Source organism: Coregonus lavaretus (assembly GCF_964263955.1).
Source record: "Coregonus lavaretus genome assembly, contig: HAP1_SCAFFOLD_528, whole genome shotgun sequence".
Taxonomy (NCBI): Eukaryota; Metazoa; Chordata; class Actinopteri; order Salmoniformes; family Salmonidae; genus Coregonus; species Coregonus lavaretus.
Genome location: NW_028158324.1, coordinates 205,906 through 227,486, shown reverse-complemented (window position 1 = coordinate 227,486; position 21,581 = coordinate 205,906). Strand labels below are relative to the sequence as shown.

Below are 21,581 nucleotides of genomic sequence, written 5' to 3'. Positions count from 1 at the left end.
GGGGAATAGCGGCGGCGAGGGCCATAGAGGAATACAGGTCCTTCCTACTGGACGCACCACAGCTTCGTGCGCACCCGCTGTCTCTGCATTGCTGGCAGTGGCGTCGAAGCTGTACCCTCTCACGCTGGCTAGAACAGACGTTAGAGAAGGGTTATGCCCTCCAATTCCATCGGACCCCACCCCCGTTCAAGGGAGTGGTGGAAACGGTGATGAAAACGCCAGACAAAGTAGCCGCTCTGAGATCAGAGATTACGGAACTTTTGGCGAAGGAGGCGGTCACAGTAGTTCCCCGCTCGCCCTATTTCCTAGTGCCAAAAAAGACGGGGGGAGTGAGGCCGATTTTGGATTTACGCATTCTCAACGAGAGCATAACCAAACGGCCCTTCCGAATGCTGACGACAAAACGCCTACTGGAATGTGTTCAGAAGGGAGATTTTTGTACAAGCATAGACCTAAAGGACGCGTACTTTCATGTGCCGATACAATCGCGCCACAGAAAGTTTCTGCGGTTCGCCTTTCAAGGGGTGGCGTACGAGTTCACGAGGATGCCGTTTGGGTACGCCCTGGCACCTCGAACGTTTTCCAAATGTGTGGAGGCGGCATTGGAACCGCTGCGTCGTCAAGGGATAAGGCTATTAGCCTACCTAGACGACCTGCTGATTCTCGCCCCGTCAGCAGAGCTGGCGTTCACACACACGACACAGACAGTGATTCATCTCACGCGTCTGGGGTTTGCTGTGAATTGGAAAAAGAGCGCACCCTGGCCCAGTCATCAGATTGTCTACCTGGGACTACAGCTAGACACTGTAATGATGAGGGCGCGAATTTCGGACCCTCGAAGGGCAGCATTGTTACTAGCCCTGAGGAAGTGTCGTCCGAATCACACAGTAACGGCGCTATCGATCATGTCACTTTTGGGTCTCATGTCGGCAGCCCACTCTGTGGTCCCGCTAGGGCTTCTGCACATGCGCAAAGCACAGCGGTGGTTCGCCCAACTAAGACTAGACCCAGTGCGTCAACGTCATCGGTTGGTGGTGGTTCCTCTCTCGCTAAGAGCAGACCTGGACTATTGGCGGAACCCGTGCGTTCTCACGCACGGAGTCCCGATGGGCAAGGTGTCATCCTACATTCCAGTGTTTACAGATGCCTCTCTGACTGGATGGGGAGGGACATGTCAGTCTCAAGCGATAGGAGGTGCATGGCCTCAATCAGGTCGTCACATCAACCTCCTAGAGTTGGAAACGGTGCGACTGGTCTTGACCCACTTCGCGTCTACCCTTCGGGGTCGCGATGTGTTGGTCTGGTCAGACAACCGAACCACAGTAGCTCACATAAACCGCCAGGGAGGGGTCAGGTCTCCTGCCCTTCATCGGGCGGCAGTGGAATTGTGGCTGTGGGCTCACAAGCACCTTCGCTCGTTGAGAGCAGCACACATTCCGGGCTACTTGAACGTAGGGGCAGACCTCATGTCAAGAGGGGGTCCTCGAGACGACGAGTGGTGTCTGCACCCGGACATTGTTCTACAGATTTGGGAACAATTCGGGAGAGCCGAGGTGGACCTGTTCGCGTCACGTGTGAACGCGCAGTGTCCCCTATGGTTCTCTCTGAGAAACCAGGACGAACCGCCATTGGGAAGAGACGCATTCGCGCACTACCTGTGGCCGAAAGTTCTCCTGTATGCATTCCCTCCGCTGTCTTGCATTCTCCCACTGCTAGCCAGGGTGAGGTCAGAGGAGCTGTCAGTGATACTGATAGCGCCCGATCGCCCGGGGGCTCCGTGGTTTGCAGAGATGAGTCAGATGTTGATTGCGCCACCCTGGCCAATTCCACATCAACGAGACGCGTTGACTCAGGCGGGAGGCTCGATAGGGCAATGGCCCATAATCGGCCAACCACTGAAGGCTTGGTTCCTGAATGGGACAGGTTAAAGCGCCGTGGGTTGTCTGATGCAGTGATCAGAACAATACAGGGCGCAAGAGCCGGTTCCACTTCTAGGGTGTATACCAGCAGATGGAACGTTTTCTCACGATGGTGTGATACACAGGACGTGGACCCCATGAGCTGTCAGGTAGAGAGTGTGCTCTCATTCCTACAGTCTATGTTTGATAAGCAGAAATCGCCCTCCACTATTCGAGTGTTTGCAGCGGCAATTTCAGCTGGTCATGAAGGTTTTAACGGAAAAAGTGTTTTCAGTCACCCTTTAGTGAAACGTTTCCTATTGGGAACGCAACGGCTTAGGCCAAGACCTAGAGCTACGCTGCCCAAGTGGGATTTGGCATTGGTTCTCGAAGCGCTATGTAAGTCGCCGTTCGAGCCATTGAATCAAATACCCCTCAAGATGCTGTCTATCAAGACGGCGCTGTTGCTCACCTTGACTACTGCTAAACGAGTCAGCGATTTGTGTGCACTGTCGACGAGACCCGACTGCCTTGCCATTAATGGCGATTTGAGCAGAGCGGTGTTACGTCCTAACCCGGCATTTGTGCCGAAGGTTATTAACAGTGCATATAGATCGCAGATCGTGGAATTGTGGGCTTTTCATCCCCCTCCCCATGGGGAGAGGAGTGAGGAAAAGCTTCACTGTCTGTGCCCAGTACGCGCTTTGGCGTGTTACGTTAGGCGCACAGCGGCGGTTAGGTCATCGCCTCAGCTGTTTGTGTGTCACGGTGCGGCTGCATTGGGTAGACCACTTTCAAAACAGCGTTTGTCTCATTGGCTTTGTGAAGGCATTGAGACGGCGTACGAGGCGGCGGGGCAACAACCGCCTCAGGGTATTAGAGCGCACTCCACTCGTGGAGTAGCAGCTTCTACTGCTCTTTTCAGAGGAACAGAGGTAGAGGATATTTGTAGAGCAGCGTCATGGTCGACACCGTCTCCTTTTATCCGTTTCTATCTGTTGGATATGTCTTCTAACTCTTTGGCTCGGTCTGTACTCAGCGTGGCTGAAGGGAGATCATGAGCAGAATAGAGAAAGAAAGCAGGATTGTGAATAAGTTCATAAGTCCGCTTTTATTAGAAGTAACATATTATGGACATGTTTTCTAACTCTTTTGTTCGATCGAATTTCAGCAGAGCTGAAAGGCGTTCTTGAGCTAGAAAAGGAGGACAGAGCAGGACCTTGGACAGGTTCCAATCAGGTCCGCTCTGGTTAGGAAGACTTATGTCAAGAATAAGCCTTTTAAACTCCAATCTCGATTGCACTCAGCACAGCTGAAGGGGAATCTTGAGGTAGAGGAGGGAGAAGCAGGATGATAGACTGGTCTCTATCAGGTCCGCTTCGGATGAAGAGCATATTCTGTGGCATGTCTCCTGGCTGACAGTGTCAGCATATAGAAACATGTATTGAGTGGACAGAATGTGAGGTCATCTATCTGAGGTTCAGTTTAGTATGACTGGTATATTTTGTTCCATAGAATATTGAGGCACGGCTATCTGCTAGTCAGATTAGCACGGCGTCTATTCTATTGATCTGCCCAATAGCCATTGACATTGTCATTGAGCTAGATGGGGCGGGTCTATAACCGATGACGCGGTATATTGTGACGCCCTGATGGGTTTTTAGTCGCAGTACTGCGGGAATTGGTTGCAGCCATTGCTGGGCTTGACCTTTTCATTTTTTAATGGGAAGTGTTAGGCTCGGCAGGGAGTACATTTTGGAGCGTTTCGCTCCGCCTTAAACCACTAGGAGCATAGCTCCCCTATGGGGCGGAGCTCCACGATATAGAACGATTAGTTACCGGAGTGTAACTCCAGTTCTATGAGTGGAGCGGAGCCCCATAGGACTTAAGGCCCTACCGACCCTCTCTAGTCTCGCTGAAGATAATATCTCGGGAGGCAGATTGAGGGAACGGGGTTCCTTATATAGGGACACCTGTACTCCTATTGGCTGTAGGTGTGTGCATAATTTTGCTTCAGGCTGCATCTGCCTTAGGGCAGAGGGTAAACCACTAGGAGCATAGCTCCCCTATGGGGCTCCGCTCCACTCATAGAACTGGAGTTACACTCCGGTAACTAATCGTTCTATATCGTGGAGCTCCGCCCCATAGGGGAGCTATGCTCCTAGTGGTTTACCCTCTGCCCTAAGGCAGACGCAGCCTGAAACAAAATTATGCACACACCTACAGCCAATAGGAGTACAGGTGTCCCTATATAAGGAACCCCGTTCCCTCAATCTGCCTCCCATTATCTTCAGCGACTGGACTAGAGTGAAGAAGCCTAGAAGACTCAAGAAGAATTTCGTCGTTGACTGCCAGCCGTCAACGTCTTCTAAATGAGCACGCCAAGTTATCCACCCCCAAAGGCCCTTTTCAGGGCCCTATGCCGCTGTACCGCCATGGCTACTTCGGACCCCCACGACCTATGTTTCGTGTGCTTGGGACCGCTGCATGCCAAGGAAGGTCTCGGCAACCCTCCTAATTGCGCCTCCTGCGCTCTCCTTCCTATGAAGGAGAGAAAGCAGCGATGGACGTTTTTTAGAGAGGAGGTCCCTCTCGACGACGCAATGTCCGTGCTCGCCTCTGGATCAGAGGCATCAGCGGGCAGTGCTGAGTCAGAGGATGACGGGGAGAGCGCCGAGCCGGATGTCCCAATGGGGCAATCTGGAGCTCTGGCGCCAGCCTTTAAGACCCCCTTTCCTACGGAAAGCGTGAGGTCTGAGGGTTCCCTGTGCGGAGATGACATGAGCTCTGCCAGGTCAGAGGCTCTGTCCTTCGCGGCCGCCTCTCTGCGTTCGGACTTTCCCGGACTCATTGAGAGGGCGGCCACCCGACTGGAGATTGCGCTGCCCCCAGCTCCCCCTCCAATGGAGGTGGATTTGATGGAGGGCGGCCCCTACTCCGTGCCGAGAAGGGCGGCTGAGCCAATGGCTCCAGCCTTGCCCTCTCTGGGCAAATATGTCGAGGGCTCGTGGGGGGCACCTCTGGCGGCGCGTTCGCCGGCCAGAGTGTACACCCCATTCACCAGAGTGGCTGGATACGAGTGGGCAGCTAAGGGAATCCCTAGGCTCGAAGGCGCCATGACGGCGTACCTAGTGCCGGGTTCGAGTCCCTGGGCAGCCTCCAAGAAGGCCACCCTGCCAGCACAGAGGGACAGGTTCACAGCCCAATTGGCTGAGAAATCCTTCACGCTGGGAGCCCAGAGCGTTGCAGCGGCGAACAACATCGCCCTCCTCGCGGCCTCCCTGTCCCGTCTCACAACGGGCAGGTCAGAGTTGACCGGTGAGGAAGTGGAGGAGGCCTCCAGGATTTCTGGAGCCATACTCCACCTGACGCAAGCGGTGGCGATATGCGCGGGCAGGACCATGGCCACCTCGGTGGTTACTGAGCGGCACCTCTGGCTGTCCATGACGGCCATGAAGGAGACCGACAGGGCATCCTTGCTCAACGCCCCCGTCTCCAGCGAAGGGCTATTTGGCCTCGCTGTGAAGGACGCTACCGAACGCATCGCCAAACTGGACGAGGAGAGGAGGCACCTGGCGAAACATTTGCCACTGGCAATGAAGGCCAGCAGAGCCCCAACCAACCCGTCCACCTCCAACGCCCCCAACAAGTCAGCTGGGAGGCGAAGGGCCAGGCGACAGACGCACACCCAGAGCAGCGGGAGAGCGGGCTCGGCCCCTCCAGCAGCAACGGTGACAACGTCGGTCCCGCCGGAGAAGGAGGTCGTCCAGAGGCCAGCCTGGAAGCACCAGAAGGTGTCCCAGAAAAGGCGGCACCTCTGACGAGGCGAGGGGGAGAGAGCAGAAGACGGCCCGGCGCGTGACGCAGAGAGGCCTACTGTTCCCCCCCACCCCACTGTTCAGGGCGTGGAGGGCTGTTTTTATAAATATGTGAATAAAGAGATGATTCTCATTGACACTGTCAAAGAAGGACTTTTATTCCATAAGGTTAAGAACACTTCACGTTCTATGTCTCTCCCTCACCATCTTGAGTGTAGTTCAACCCACTTAGAGTGTGTAGCTGAGCGCGCTCAAGAGAGGAAAAGGGTAAAGGTAGCAAGGCACAGCCTTAGCTCACCTAATAAAGATCTCTTACTGCAGACTCCTAGGAGCTCTGCAGTAAAGGTCTCACATAGCAGGCAAATGCCTCTGTCCCAATGTGACATGAAGGCGCTGCCGTTAGCTGGGAATGACGCCTTGCTGCAGGCCAATGCCTCAGTCAACGCAGATCAGACCTGTGCGACGTTCACGGAGAGCGGGGATACCTCCAAGGTATGGACGCCTCCAAATTGTTCTGAACGTATCAATGCCCATGGCTATGAGCGCAGCTCGCCACACATTGAGTGTGTCGCTGAGCAGCCGCCTAAGACCAGTAAAGAAGCATTGTGGCGCCACCGTGTGGTGTCAGTCAGAGATCACACCTTTCAGGTTCTATTGAATTCTGTAAAGGATAGGTCTCATGTTAAGCGGCAGTCTCAGTCAGACAATGACATGATGACGCAATCGCTTTCCGGGCAGAGCGCTCTGTCTCAGGCCAGTACCTCAGACAGCGCAGTTCAGACCCGTGCTGCGTTCACGGAGGGCAAGATTACTGGAGTTACGGGCGTAACCAACGTATCAAAGCCCCCGACTCACCCAGAACGAGCTGATGTGTCCTCTCCCTTTCAAGGGGGGCCCACCTTGGGCTATTCCACCAACCCAGTGTTGGGGAATAGCGGCGGCAGGGGCCATAGAGGAATACAGGTCCTTCCTACTGGATGCACCACAGCTTCGTGCGCACCCGCTTTCCATGCATTGCTGGCAGTGGCGTCAAAGCTGTACCCTCTCACGCTGGCTAGAACAGACGTTAGAGAAGGGTTATGCCCTCCAATTCCGCCGAACCCCACCCCCGTTCAGGGGAGTGGTGGAAACGGTGATGAAAACGCCAGACAAAGTAGCCGCTCTGAAATCAGAGATTACGGAACTTTTGGCGAAGGAGGCGGTCACAGTAGTTCCCCGGGAGCAAAGGAACAAGGGGCTTTACTCGCCCTATTTCCTAGTGCCAAAAAAGACGGGGGGAGTGAGGCCGATTTTGGATTTACGCATTCTCAACGAGAGCATAACCAAACGGCCCTTCCGAATGCTGACGACAAAACGCCTACTGGAATGTGTTCAGAAGGGAGATTTTTGTACAAGCATAGACCTAAAGGACGCGTACTTTCATGTGCCGATACAATCGCGTCACAGAAAGTTTCTGCGGTTCGCCTTTCAAGGGGTGGCGTACGAGTTCACGAGGATGCCGTTTGGGTACGCCCTGGCACCTCGGACGTTTTCCAAATGTGTGGAGGCGGCATTGGAACCGCTGCGTCGTCAAGGGATAAGGCTATTAGCCTACCTAGACGACCTGTTGATTCTCGCCCCGTCAGCAGAGCTGGCGTTCACACACACGACACAGACAGTGATGCATCTCACGCGTCTGGGGTTTGCTGTGAATTGGAAAAAGAGCGCACCTTGGCCCAGTCATCAGATTGTCTACTTGGGACTACAGTTAGACACTGTTATGATGAGGGCGCGAATTTCGGACCCTCGAAGGGCAGCATTGTTGCTGGCCCTGAGGAAGTGTCGTCCGAATCACACAGTAACGGCGCTATCGATCATGTCACTTTTGGGTCTCATGTCGGCAGCCCACTCTGTGGTCCCGCTAGGGCTTCTGCACATGCGCAAAGCACAGCGGTGGTTCGCCCAACTAAGACTAGACCCAGTGCGTCAACGTCATCGGTTGGTGGTGGTTCCTCTCTCGCTAAGAGCAGACCTGGACTATTGGCGGAACCCGTGCGTTCTCACGCACGGAGTCCCGATGGGCAAGGTGTCATCCTACATTCCAGTGTTTACAGATGCCTCTCTGACTGGATGGGGAGGGACATGTCAGTCTCAAGCGATAGGAGGTGCATGGCCTCAATCAGGTCGTCACATCAACCTCCTAGAGTTGGAAACGGTGCGACTGGTCTTGACCCACTTCGCGTCTGCCCTTCGGGGTCGCGATGTGCTGGTCTGGTCAGACAACCGAACCACAGTGGCTCACATAAACCGCCAGGGAGGGGTCAGGTCTCCTGCCCTTCATCGGGCGGCAGTGGAATTGTGGCTGTGGGCTCACAAGCACCTTCGCTCGTTGAGAGCAGCACACATTCCGGGCTACTTGAACGTAGGGGCAGACATCATGTCAAGAGGGGGTCCTCGAGACGACGAGTGGTGTCTGCACCCGGACATTGTTCTACAGATTTGGGAACAATTCGGGAGAGCCGAGGTGGACCTGTTCGCGTCACGTGTGAACGCGCAGTGTCCCCTATGGTTCTCTCTGAGGAACCAGGACGAACCGCCATTGGGAAGAGACGCATTCGCGCACTACCCGTGGCCGAGAGTTCTCCTGTATGCATTCCCTCCGCTGTCTTGCATTCTCCCACTGCTAGCCAGGGTGAGGTCAGAGGGGCTGTCAGTGATACTGATAGCGCCCGATCGCCCGGGGGCTCCGTGGTTTGCAGAGATGAGTCAGATGTTGATTGCGCCACCCTGGCCAATTCCACATCGACGAGACGCGTTGATTCAGGCGGGAGGCTCGATAGGGCAATGGCCCATAATCGGCCAACCACTGAAGGCTTGGTTCCTGAATGGGACAGGTTAAAGCGCCGTGGGTTGTCTGATGCAGTGATCAGAACAATACAGGGCGCAAGAGCCGGTTCCACTTGCAGGTTGTATACCAGCAGATGGAATGTTTTCTCACGATGGTGTGATACACAGGACGTGGACCCCATGAGCTGTCAGGTAGAGAGTGTGCTCTCATTCCTACAGTCTATGTTTGATAAGCAGAAATCGCCCTCCACTATTCGAGTGTTTGCAGCGGCAATTTCAGCTGGTCATGAAGGGTTTAACGGGAAAAGTGTGTTCACTCACCCGTTAGTGAGACGTTTCCTATTGGGAACGCGACGGCTTAGGCCAAGGCCTAGAGCTACGCTGCCCAAGTGGGATTTGGCATTGGTTCTCGAAGCGCTATGTAAGTCGCCGTTCGAGCCATTGAATCAAATACCCCTCAAGATGCTGTCTATCAAGACGGCGCTGTTGCTCGCATTGACTACTGCTAAACGAGTCAGCGATTTGTGTGCACTGTCGACGAGACCCGACTGCCTAGCCATTAATGGCGATCTGAGCAGAGCGGTGTTACGTCCTAACCCGGCATTTGTGCCGAAGGTTATTAACAGTGCATATAGATCGCAGATCGTGGAATTGTGGGCTTTTCATCCCCCTCCTCACGGGGAGAGGAGTGAGGAAAAGCTTCACTGTCTGTGCCCAGTACGCGCTTTGGCGTGTTACGTTAGGCGCACAGAGGCGGTTAGGTCATCACCTCAGCTGTTTGTGTGTCACGGTGCGGCTGCATTGGGTAGACCACTTTCAAAACAGCGTTTGTCTCATTGGCTTTGTGAAGGCATTGAGACGGCGTACGAGGCGGCGGGGCAACAACCGCCTCAGGGTATTAGAGCGCACTCCACTCGTGGAGTAGCAGCTTCTACTGCTCTTTTCAGAGGAACAGAGGTAGAGGATATTTGTAGAGCAGCGTCATGGTCGACACCGTCTCCTTTTATCCGTTTCTATCTGTTGGATATGTCTTCTAACTCTTTGGCTCGGTCGGTACTCAGCGTGGCTGAAGGGAGATCTTGAGCAGAACAGAGAAAGAAAGCAGGATTGTGAATAAGTTCATAAGTCCACTTTTATTAGAAGTAACATATTATGGACATGTTTTCTAACTCTTTTGTTCGATCGAATTTCAGCAGAGCTGAAAGGCGTTCTTGAGCTAGAAAGAGAGGACAGAGCAGGACCTTGGACAGGTTCCAATCAGGTCCGCTCTGGTTAGGAAGACTTATGTCAGGAATAAGCCTTTTAAACTCCAATCTCGATTGCACTCAGCACAGCTGAAGGAGAATCTTGAGGTAGAGGAGGGAGAAGCAGGATGATAGACTGATCTCTATCAGGTCCGCTTTGGATGAAGAGCATATTCTGTGGCATGCCTCCTGGCTGACAGTATCAGCATATAGAAACATGTACTGAGTGGACAGAATGTGAGGTCATCTATCTGAGGTTCAGTTTAGTATGACTGGTATATTTTGTTCCATAGAATATTGAGGCACGGCTATCTGCTAGTCAGATTAGCACGGCGTCTATTCTATTGATCTGCCCAACAGCCATTGACATTGTCATTGAGCTAGATGGGGCGGGTCTATAACCGATGACGCGGTATATTGTGACGCCTTGATGGGTTTTTAGTCGCAGTACTGCGGGAATTGGTTGCAGCCATTGCTGGGCTTGACCTTTGCATTTTTTAATGGGAAGTGTTAGGCTCGGCAGGGAGTACATTTTGGAGCGTTTCGCTCCGCCTTAAACCACTAGGAGCATAGCTCCCCTATGGGGCGGAGCTCCACGATATAGAACGACTAGTTACCGGAGTGTAACTCCAGTTCTATGAGTGGAGCGGAGCCCCATAGGACTTAAGGCCCTACCGACCCTCTCTAGTCTCGCTGAAGATAATATCTCGGGAGGCAGATTGAGGGAACGGGGTTCCTTATATAGGGACACCTGTACTCCTATTGGCTGTAGGTGTGTGCATAATTTTGTTTCAGGCTGCGTCTGCCTTAGGGCAGAGGGTAAACCACTAGGAGCATAGCTCCCCTATGGGGCTCCGCTCCACTCATAGAACTGGAGTTACACTCCGGTAACTAGTCGATTTCATTTTGGCGCTCACGCGAAATGACACAAAGTAACAAAGTCGGAGGGAAACAAAGTAGCCTCTCACTCGCTGCCTGTGGGTGGGAACCGGCTTAGAGCTGTCTGTCCGTCCGTCTGTCCCTCGCTCCAATTGGATAAGGCCACACCGGCCCGGTGGCCAATCGTTGCCTCTTGTGGCGAGGTATATGTACGGCTCTCGAAGTGGCGAGCGGCTCATTCAGACTTTCTGTGACTTTCTCAAGCTACCAATATGAGCGGAAGAGGCAAAACCGGAGGCAAGGCCAGGGCGAAGGCAAAGACCCGTTCATCCCGTGCTGGTCTCCAGTTCCCTGTGGGCCGTGTGCACAGGCTGCTGCGCAAAGGCAACTACGCCGAGCGTGTGGGCGCTGGCGCACCAGTCTACCTGGCCGCCGTGCTCGAGTACCTGACTGCTGAGATCCTGGAGTTGGCCGGCAACGCTGCCCGTGACAACAAGAAGACTCGTATCATCCCCCGTCACCTGCAGCTGGCCGTCCGTAACGACGAGGAGCTGAACAAACTGCTCGGCGGTGTGACCATCGCTCAGGGTGGTGTGTTGCCCAACATCCAGGCAGTGCTACTCCCCAAGAAGACAGAGAAGGCAGTCAAAGCCAAGTAAATTCGCGACTTCAACTTGACTACTCAACCCCCAAAGGCTCTTTTAAGAGCCAACCACCTAGCTCTCCAAAAGCGCAAAGTACCTTTCTATGACCGCAATACATTGAGTGGGTGTATACACAACTATTTCGACATTCTGTGCCCACATGAGGCCTTGCATGAACAACTACACCTACTAGGCCTCGTTTGCCATAGCAGGCTAGCATTAGATTACACGTGCCTATAAGATGTCACTCTTGACTTTGGCGACTATTATTGCGCGTAAAGGGCCGGCGGCGTCCTATTGCGCGTAAAGGACCGGCGGCGTCCTATTGCGCGCGCACCGGGAGTTTGAATTTTGGAGAGGCCGGGCCTCGCGTCCAATGGCCAACGGAGGAGGCCTGCGCAACGGGCCAATCGGGGTGGTGGGGAGATGGTGTCCAATCAGCAGGCGCCACTGCCGGCTTTATAAACTTCACATAGGCATTTCGAGGCTATACTCCCAGCGCCATGGCCAGAACCAAGCAAACCGCTCGCAAATCCACCGGTGGCAAAGCCCCCAGGAAGCAGCTCGCCACTAAGGCTGCTCGCAAGAGTGCCCCGGCCACCGGCGGTGTGAAGAAGCCTCACCGTTACAGGCCCGGCACCGTGGCTCTGAGAGAGATCCGTCGTTACCAGAAGTCCACTGAGCTACTCATCCGCAAGCTGCCCTTCCAGCGCCTGGTGCGAGAAATCGCCCAGGACTTCAAGACCGACCTGCGCTTCCAGAGCTCCGCCGTGATGGCCCTGCAGGAGGCTAGCGAGGCTTACCTGGTCGGCCTGTTCGAGGACACCAACCTGTGCGCCATCCACGCCAAGCGGGTGACCATCATGCCCAAGGACATCCAGCTGGCCCGCCGTATTCGCGGAGAGCGCGCATAAATGAGGATGACCTGAACTCGAAAATCCCCCAAAGGCTCTTTTAAGAGCCACCTCCATATTTCCATCAAAAAGGCACAATTGTTCCATGTATACACGCACCTCTACATTAGCCACCATGTATGTTGTTCACTAACACGTCTAAAAGCTACGTATTGCACCTTTTAGTTGCCTGAAGTCTAGCTTCAATGTTTGTTTGTATATACACAACCATCTGGCATCATCCACTTCCTTTGAACTATAGTAGCACAGTAAAATGCTTTACAAAGGAGGGGAAAAAGAAACGAGTGATAATATAGGCCGAATAGTAACAAGAATTGTGTTCAGATGAATAATTGACACTATTAGTTGTGTGTAATAATAGCCTTGCATGCAGTCCAGAAAAAACATTGCATGCCAACTTACTTTGAAAGTCCCATGTTGCAGTGCTGCTGAGAGACTCATGCAGAGGCCAAAACTTTACAGTGGAGCACGGAGGCCATCTTGTGGTTAAATGTGGGTACTGCACATCATGGTGATTCCCTTTCGGCCAGCGTTTCCCAAACGCGGTCCTGGGGTCCCCAAGGGGTGCGCGTTTTGCGTTTTGCCCTAGCACTCCACAGCTGATTCTAATACTCCAGCTTCATGATGATGAGTTGATTATTTGAAGCAGCTGTGTAGTGCTAGGGCAAAAACTCCCAAAACGTGCCCCGAGTTTGGGAAACCCTGCTTTAGGCTAATACTAGCCTATTAGGATGACTTGGTTCGATCGCTTTAATGGCAACTGCTGAACTCTGGTTTTCACTAATTACTTGTCCCAGGTCACCATTATGAATCCAATAGCAAAACAAATGTTTCAACATTGCTCAATAGTGAAAAAAGGGCAGGAAACGATGGGTTCTCAACAATATTTCACCAACAACCAATCACTATTCAAGCATAGACATTAGGATCATCCACAAATATTCCTAAATCATACTACAAAAGGGTTGTAACGAAATGGATTTGTCTGTTCAATGCAAGTTCAACGTCAAAGAAAAAGTGCATCACCACAACAAACGTGTCTTTAGATACACTGTAAAAAAATGACTTTGTGGAATGTACTCAAGCTATTACAGTCAACAAAAGCACACGTCATATTATTGAGTAGATCTTTTAGCTTGTTTTTATGCGTAGATAAGCTTGAGTAAGTTGTTTAGATGTGGTCCAATACATAGAGTAAAGATGATAGAGGTAAAAAATGATTATATTATGTTGATTCAACTCAAATAGACATTGTGTTATTTTACCTGAATGATTCATCCTATAATGTATTTAGACCAAGTCAGAAAAATGTTCACATTTTTACTTTGGATTCACTCAATCAGATCCCTTAAGAGAAAAGGTATCCGGACACCGGGAATCCATTTATTTAAACATCAACGGTTTGCAAAACATCTGTTATTATGAGATGAGAAATTACGGATTCGCAATCAACACTGCAGGTAAATCCTGATTGCTGCAGGTAGGCAAAACCGTAGAAATAGGAACTACAACACTAACTAGTATAGGATCTCTGTGGGCAGACCCATTACTTACGAGAGATACAATGGAGCTTCAACCCCAAGGCAAGAAAAGTATTCATTGGTTCCACTTCTTTCCCTTCTAAATGCGTTTGCCTAAGGACAGGCTGTATGCACATATCTAAATGGCATTAAAAAATCAGTATTTTTTTTGCCACTCAGAACACAGACATTTACCTTAAGGGGAGTTACCCTCATTTTAGACTTCCCAAGCATACATTTTCATGACAGCGTTCCTAATCTGCAGTAGGCAAAGCAGTTGAAAATCGGTAGGTTAACACCAAACCGTGAGGTGATTATGAATTCAGAGCAGTCGGATTAAGTCATAGTCAAATACATTTGAACAAATGAACAACAATATCACACGGAAAGTGATGTGAGCATTGCATTGTGGAAAGCAATGACATTACCAGAACACGTATTGCAACGCGAGGCATGTATTTCTAGATTAAACACTGATTCAGTGTGATGAACAAGTACATGTATGATTTGGTGTGCTCTACTTGAACACGCGCTTAGAGTTTTGAAACCACTGCCTATATGATGAGCGGTCGTTGTTTGTTTTATTACCACATACTTATGGAAATTGCACCGGTTGAGAGATGATGGCTCTCTTGTGCCTACGGTGAAGGGTACTTCTGATCCAGCAGGTGGTGCTAAGATCCCTCCCTATATGACTTGAATGATGAGTTGATTTATTCCTTATAGCTCCTAATGATTTTAAGGCCAGTGTTGGCAAACATTACTTGTGCTCCAGCAGGTGGCCATGAAATCCCTCCCTATATGACTTGACTGACCAGTTAGTTGATGGACTCCTTATAGCTCCTAATGATTTTAAGGCCAGTGTTGGCAAACATTACTTCTGCTCCAGCAGGTGGCCATGAAATCCCCCCCTATATGACTTGACTGACCAGGTAGTTGATGGACTCCTTATAGCTCTTAATGATCTCAAGCAGAGTGTTGGCCACATGACCTCTGGTCCAGCAGGTGGCGGTGAAAATAGTCCCTATAGGAGTTGACTCATTTCTTTGAGGTCCTAAATGAAGCATAGGGCGTCAACAGTGCATCTCGGCCTAACCCTGTTCCGGGCCCATTTCTTCACTCGATGCTTCCGGTGTTCTTCATCTCCTCTTCAATAGTCCTTCTCCACGTCTTCCTTCCCGCCTTGCCCTGTGCGTTCCACTGAAGTGTCTGTGTTTTTATGTCGTTAGGAGTTTTGCTCACTGCGTGTCCCCCTTCCATTTCCACTTTCTGTCCCAGTTGGGTAGCTATCCATTATACTGTAGCCTACTTACTACCAATGTCACTGTAGTCAAAGGTGATTTTCGATTATTATGTATGAGTATTATTATATATTGTTATATTATGATGTTCAAGCCTATAGGCTGTGGTAACAGGCCCTCTGTGATTTGTTGTTGTACTGTACATGTCAAGTATCTGCACTCTAGCCTAATTAGCCTAACCTGCTAGGGAAAAGTCACTTCCGGTCGTAGCTGTATCCCACCTAGTCAAAACCTTGTTAGTCCTTATCCTAAAAGGCACCCTCTGTTCCTCGATATACTCCACCGAGGGCTGGCAGCCAGTAAGTACAGGTAAGTGACAATTATCCGTGACGCAGTCACCTACACCGAGCACGCCAAGAGGAAGACCGTTACCGCCATGGACGTGGTCTACGCTCTTAAACGTCAGGGACGCACCCTGTACGGTTTCGGCGGTTAAACCCACTCTCTTCGGAACCTCAACACCCCGACTCGAACCCAAAGGCTCTTTTAAGAGCCACCCACATCCGCTTCAAATGGGCCCATTCCATATAGTGTTATATATATATATATATATATATATATATATATATATATAAAATTGTATGCTATTTAGTAAGAAAGTATGAGCCACTTCGAGTGGACAGGGAGTATTAATTAGAGGATTCTAATGTCCCGTCCAGTTTTAGTGCACAGAGGGAGGCCTATATCTGACAGTGGCAAAGTGTAAGAACGTTATTATTTTGGGTCAAGCAATAGTGGAATTTGGACAACATAAAGCCACCACGAGTCGGTAGACGTGGCTCGAAAAGAGGGGGACAGCGCGCACACACACACACAGTCCAAAATGGGAGCCCTATGTCTGACGGTGCCAAAGTGGGCAATTCTATCACCAGCATTATTTGGCACAACAATCGTGCCATTTGGACACCTATTAAAGCCCCCCTTTTGAAACACACAATTCCCCATCGGTCACAGAGCATAGGCTATAGAGAGGAGGGAGGGAGGGAGGGAGCAGGGGAGTGTCTACGGCCGCTGACTTTGCTTAGCTTCCTCTTCATAAGACGGGTAAGCGCCCTTCACCCCCTCATTCGTTTCTGAGAAGCAACGAGACATCATCATGCCCGAGCCAGCAAAGTCAGCGCCCAAGAAGGGCTCCAAGAAAGCCGTCACCAAGACCGCAGGGAAGGGCGGCAAGAAGCGCAGAAAGTCCAGGAAGGAGAGTTACGCCATCTACGTGTACAAAGTCCTGAAGCAGGTCCACCCCGACACCGGCATCTCCTCCAAGGCCATGGGAATCATGAACTCCTTCGTGAACGACATCTTCGAGCGTATCGCCGGAGAGTCCTCTCGCCTGGCCCACTACAACAAGCGTTCTACCATCACCTCCAGGGAGATCCAGACCGCAGTGCGCCTGCTGCTCCCCGGTGAACTTGCCAAACACGCCGTGTCCGAGGGCACCAAGGCCGTAACCAAGTACACCAGTTCCAAGTAAACAGCGCATTTGGACTGCTCTACTAACCCAAAGGCTCTTTTAAGAGCCACCCACTCTGTCAGTAAAAAAAGCAATTCCATCGCCACCGAATGAATGCGTAGGTAGGCTGCGTTACATTGTACGACCGCGGTTACATTGTATCATTGTTTAATGGGCGGCGCGCGCCGGCTCGGAGAGCGGCTACATTGTATCATTTCCCCTGCCCGTTCCAGCGTAGGGGTTTAGCGCGCCTTTTTTGGTGTCTTTGCGCGCTGAATAGTAACCCATGTTTGTCGGGCTCCATTCCAGGTGAAGGCAATGTAAAATGGCACCATTTGACAAAGGGTGTAAATAAATGAATCAAAAAGGCAGTCTGTTGGGTTTGATTGGAAAGAAATGCCTTTTGTCGTCTAATGAGCGGATAGTCATTTTGAGTTGACTTCCTGAATCGGTAGGACACGGATGGAGTGAATGGATGCTCCATCATTGGACTATACCCTAATGATGAGAATGATAATGGCAAGAATAAAAAGGTGGTGAACAATATGAATGAATGTATATAATTATATATATATATATATGAACGTAGCCCTTTTGGCCTACAGGTCATTTCCGGTCAAGGTCGCATCATCCATATAGTCCCCTGTAGCTCAGTTGGTAGAGCACAGCGCTTGCAACGCCAGGGTTGCGGGTTCGTTTCCCACGGGGGGCCAGTATGAAAATGTACGCACTCACTTAACTGTAAGTGGCTCTGGATAAGAGCGTCTGCTACATGACTCAAAATGTCCATGTGAAGTGTAGTACATTTGAGTCACGTAGTGTATTTTCCTTCCTACTACACTCACGAGGCAACAGGATAAAAGGCAGTGGCTTCCACGTGACAAAGTGGGGATATGAATGTGTCTGTAGGCCAAGTCACAGTATAACACAGAGAAGGAGTGAGTGTGATAGTCGTTGGAGCAGTAGTGGATTCCAATGACTACCTTGGGGATAGCCTATACAACAGGGAAAAGAAAAGAGGCCGCAATCAGCCTTCTGACCCACATGCACCTGCTGGGATTCTTCTCCCAGTCCAACCACATATGCAGCCCTTGTCCCACTTGGAGAGAGAGAGGGAGAGAGAGAGAGAGAGAGAGACAGAGAGTGGGAGAGAGAGAGAGTGAGAGACTGAGAGAGAGAGTGAGAGACAGAGAGAGAGACTGAGAGAGAGAGAGAGAGTGAGAGAGAGAGAGACAGAGACTGACAGAGAGAGAGAGATAGAGACTCCCTCTATCTAGGCCTATATCAACGCGCCATAGCCCATGGGGCGCCAGCCTCCATAGCGCCAGCCAGACACCAAGACCCACAGACACAAAGACCGAGCCGAGTCACGCTGCGGAGTCAAGCAGGTGAACAATATATTAGTAGAGACAGCCAACCTAACTACCTACCTACCTACCTACCTACCTACCTACCTACCTACCTACCAGAAGGGAGGGGAAGACAACACACAATCTCACTGTGTAGAAATAGTAGGCTACAAATACAACAACAACACACACACTGCCAGTGCACAAAAAGTACTAATACACACACAGTGCAAGTAAGCATGTCGTAGGACAGTTTATACCATGTGGATCCTGTACATACGACGAATACAACTTGAAACTTGAAGTACAACACTCGTCTCAGCCAGGCCTCACAGGTGCATGTGTTTTAAGGTCCCCAAAAGAGCACTTCTTTAAAACACCCTGGACCACATCAGGGGACACCAAACCATTTGATTCCCTTGCCAGACATCTCGGCTCACTACACAACAAGTGCTGCTCGCAATCGGATGCACTTTTAGGCCATTTAGGAGACAAATAGCACAGGAAAACCAGTGCGCACCGCTCCACCCGACAGTCCAACGGTGAGGTTTTGAGCGAGTCGCAACAAAATGCACGGCCCTTCCGCGGCCCACATGACTTTATTCTGAACGGAGACAAGTCTGCTCGCTGGGCCGTTCGCTTTTGGAGCAAAAACACGGCTCCGTCGGTGACTTTTGGGCCGATATAGGCGAACAGAAAACACAAGTGAAAGAGCATTTGGCCAGCCCAGAGAAGCCGAGCTGGGTGGCTTGATGTGGTTCTCATGTCGCGTTTAAGGCCAGCCCCCTGCTCAGTGTGGAGCTTCAATAGCGCAGAACAGCATCTACAGGAAACTACTCCTCGCAGACCGTGTGTGTGTGTGTACCGGACCAAACGACAGACAGACATGGCAGAAGTCGCACCAGCACCCGCCGCCGCCGCACCGGCCAAGGCACCCAAGAAGAAGGCAGCAGCCAAGGCCAAGAAAGCGGGACCCAGCGTAGGCGAGCTCATCGTCAAGGCTGTGACCGCTTCCAAGGAGAGGAGCGGCGTGTCCCTGGCCGCGCTCAAGAAGACGCTGGCGGCAGGCGGCTACGACGTGGAGAAGAACAACTCCCGCGTCAAGATCGCAGTCAAGAGCCTCGTCACCAAGGGCACCCTGGTCCAGACCAAGGGCACCGGTGCATCCGGCTCCTTCAAGCTCAACAAGAAAGCCGTCGAGGCGAAGAAGCCCGCCAAGAAAGCCGCAGTCCCCAAAGTAAAGAAGGTGGCCGCCAAGAAGCCAGCCGCGGCTAAGAAGCCCAAGAAGGTAGCAGCCAAGAAGGCCGTCACCGCAAAGAAGTCCCCCAAGAAGGCCAAGAAGCCCGCTACACCCAAAAAGGCCGCCAAGAGCCCCAAGAAGGTGAAGAAGCCCGCCGCAGTGGCCAAGAAGGCAGCCAAGAGCCCCAAGAAGGCTACAAAGGCAGCCAAGCCCAAAGCCGCCAAGCCCAAGGCAGCCAAGGCCAAGAAGGCAGCCCCCAAGAAGAAGTAAACCTATTACAAACAGTGTTCTACTCGACACATGTTGTACCACAAAAGGCTCTTTTAAGAGCCACCCACCTCTTTCCATAGAAAGCGCATTGATTTCCATGTACTACCTGTCGTGAAAAAGAAATTACGCACACTAGGCTACTTTTACGCACACAACATTGTCCCACTCTGGGTGTGTGCGAAGGGAGAGGCATATAATAGAGGGCCAAAATGGCTTAGAAATTCGACCTCACGAGTGCACCCTCACCAGCCATTTTTATATATGAGCCACTGGGCTATTCCCGTTCAGAGGCAGGCTGCTGTGATGTGTTACAAGTGCCATGTAACAACAATAACAATACTATAGTGGCTTCGATTTCAAACTCAAGAGTGCACCCTCACCAGCTGTTTGTTTCCCATTTGGAGAGAAATAATGTGAGGATTTCATTTTGGCGCTCACGCGAAATGACACAAAGTAACAAAGTCGGAGGGAAACAAAGTAGCCTCTCACTCGCTGCCTGTGGGTGGGAACCGGCTTAGAGCTGTCTGTCCGTCCGTCTGTCCCTCGCTCCAATTGGATAAGGCCACACCGGCCCGGTGGCCAATCGTTGCCTCTTGTGGCGAGGTATATGTACGGCTCTCGAAGTGGCGAGCGGCTCATTCAGACTTTCTGTGACTTTCTCAAGCTACCAATATGAGCGGAAGAGGCAAAACCGGAGGCAAGGCCAGGGCGAAGGCAAAGACCCGTTCATCCCGTGCTGGTCTCCAGTTCCCTGTGGGCCGTGTGCACAGGCTGCTGCGCAAAGGCAACTACGCCGAGCGTGTGGGCGCTGGCGCACCAGTCTACCTGGCCGCCGTGCTCGAGTACCTGACTGCTGAGATCCTGGAGTTGGCCGGCAACGCTGCCCGTGACAACAAGAAGACTCGTATCATCCCCCGTCACCTGCAGCTGGCCGTCCGTAACGACGAGGAGCTGAACAAACTGCTCGGCGGTGTGACCATCGCTCAGGGTGGTGTGTTGCCCAACATCCAGGCAGTGCTACTCCCCAAGAAGACAGAGAAGGCAGTCAAAGCCAAGTAAATTCGCGACTTCAACTTGACTACTCAACCCCCAAAGGCTCTTTTAAGAGCCAACCACCTAGCTCTCCAAAAGCGCAAAGTACCTTTCTATGACCGCAATACATTGAGTGGGTGTATACACAACTATTTCGACATTCTGTGCCCACATGAGGCCTTGCATGAACAACTACACCTACTAGGCCTCGTTTGCCATAGCAGGCTAGCATTAGATTACACGTGCCTATAAGATGTCACTCTTGACTTTGGCGACTATTATTGCGCGTAAAGGGCCGGCGGCGTCCTATTGCGCGCGCACCGGGAGTTTGAATTTTGGAGAGGCCGGGCCTCGCGTCCAATGGCCAACGGAGGAGGCCTGCGCAACGGGCCAATCGGGGTGGTGGGGAGATGGTGTCCAATCAGCAGGCGCCACTGCCGGCTTTATAAACTTCACATAGGCATTTCGAGGCTATACTCCCAGCGCCATGGCCAGAACCAAGCAAACCGCTCGCAAATCCACCGGTGGCAAAGCCCCCAGGAAGCAGCTCGCCACTAAGGCTGCTCGCAAGAGTGCCCCGGCCACCGGCGGTGTGAAGAAGCCTCACCGTTACAGGCCCGGCACCGTGGCTCTGAGAGAGATCCGTCGTTACCAGAAGTCCACTGAGCTACTCATCCGCAAGCTGCCCTTCCAGCGCCTGGTGCGAGAAATCGCCCAGGACTTCAAGACCGACCTGCGCTTCCAGAGCTCCGCCGTGATGGCCCTGCAGGAGGCTAGCGAGGCTTACCTGGTCGGCCTGTTCGAGGACACCAACCTGTGCGCCATCCACGCCAAGCGGGTGACCATCATGCCCAAGGACATCCAGCTGGCCCGCCGTATTCGCGGAGAGCGCGCATAAATGAGGATGACCTGAACTCGAAAATCCCCCAAAGGCTCTTTTAAGAGCCACCTCCATATTTCCATCAAAAAGGCACAATTGTTCCATGTATACACGCACCTCTACATTAGCCACCATGTATGTTGTTCACTAACACGTCTAAAAGCTACGTATTGCACCTTTTAGTTGCCTGAAGTCTAGCTTCAATGTTTGTTTGTATATACACAACCATCTGGCATCATCCACTTCCTTTGAACTATAGTAGCACAGTAAAATGCTTTACAAAGGAGGGGAAAAAGAAACGAGTGATAATATAGGC

General features: G+C 51.7%; 3 protein-coding genes and 1 pseudogene across 4 annotated transcripts; all 4 read left to right on the top strand.

The window, feature by feature from the left end:
- The first annotated feature begins 11,685 nt into the window (after nucleotides 1–11,685).
- On the top strand, nucleotides 11,686–12,247 carry LOC311124144 (histone H3.2-like; annotated as a pseudogene). The gene has a single exon. The product of its transcript is annotated as a histone H3.2-like (transcript).
- A 1,176-nt stretch (nucleotides 12,248–13,423) lies between these two features.
- Nucleotides 13,424–16,515, top strand: LOC311124143 (histone H2B-like; the record flags this gene model as incomplete). Its single annotated transcript, XM_084198347.1, has 2 exons — nucleotides 13,424–13,432; nucleotides 16,183–16,515. 2 exons carry the CDS (start codon nucleotides 13,424–13,426, stop codon nucleotides 16,513–16,515), a joined length of 342 nt encoding a protein of 113 aa, XP_084054473.1.
- Nucleotides 16,516–18,729: 2,214 nt separating this feature from the next.
- On the top strand, nucleotides 18,730–19,353 carry LOC311124128 (histone H1-like; the record flags this gene model as incomplete). Its single annotated transcript, XM_084198336.1, has 1 exon — nucleotides 18,730–19,353. The coding sequence occupies one exon, from the start codon at nucleotides 18,730–18,732 to the stop codon at nucleotides 19,351–19,353; it is 624 nt and encodes a 207-aa protein (XP_084054462.1).
- Nucleotides 19,354–20,025: 672 nt separating this feature from the next.
- LOC311124142 (histone H2A-like) lies at nucleotides 20,026–21,307 on the top strand (the record flags this gene model as incomplete). Its single annotated transcript, XM_084198346.1, has 2 exons — nucleotides 20,026–20,408; nucleotides 20,926–21,307. 2 exons carry the CDS (start codon nucleotides 20,026–20,028, stop codon nucleotides 21,281–21,283), a joined length of 741 nt encoding a protein of 246 aa, XP_084054472.1. The 3' UTR covers nucleotides 21,284–21,307.
- Between the last annotated feature and the right edge of the window lie 274 nt (nucleotides 21,308–21,581).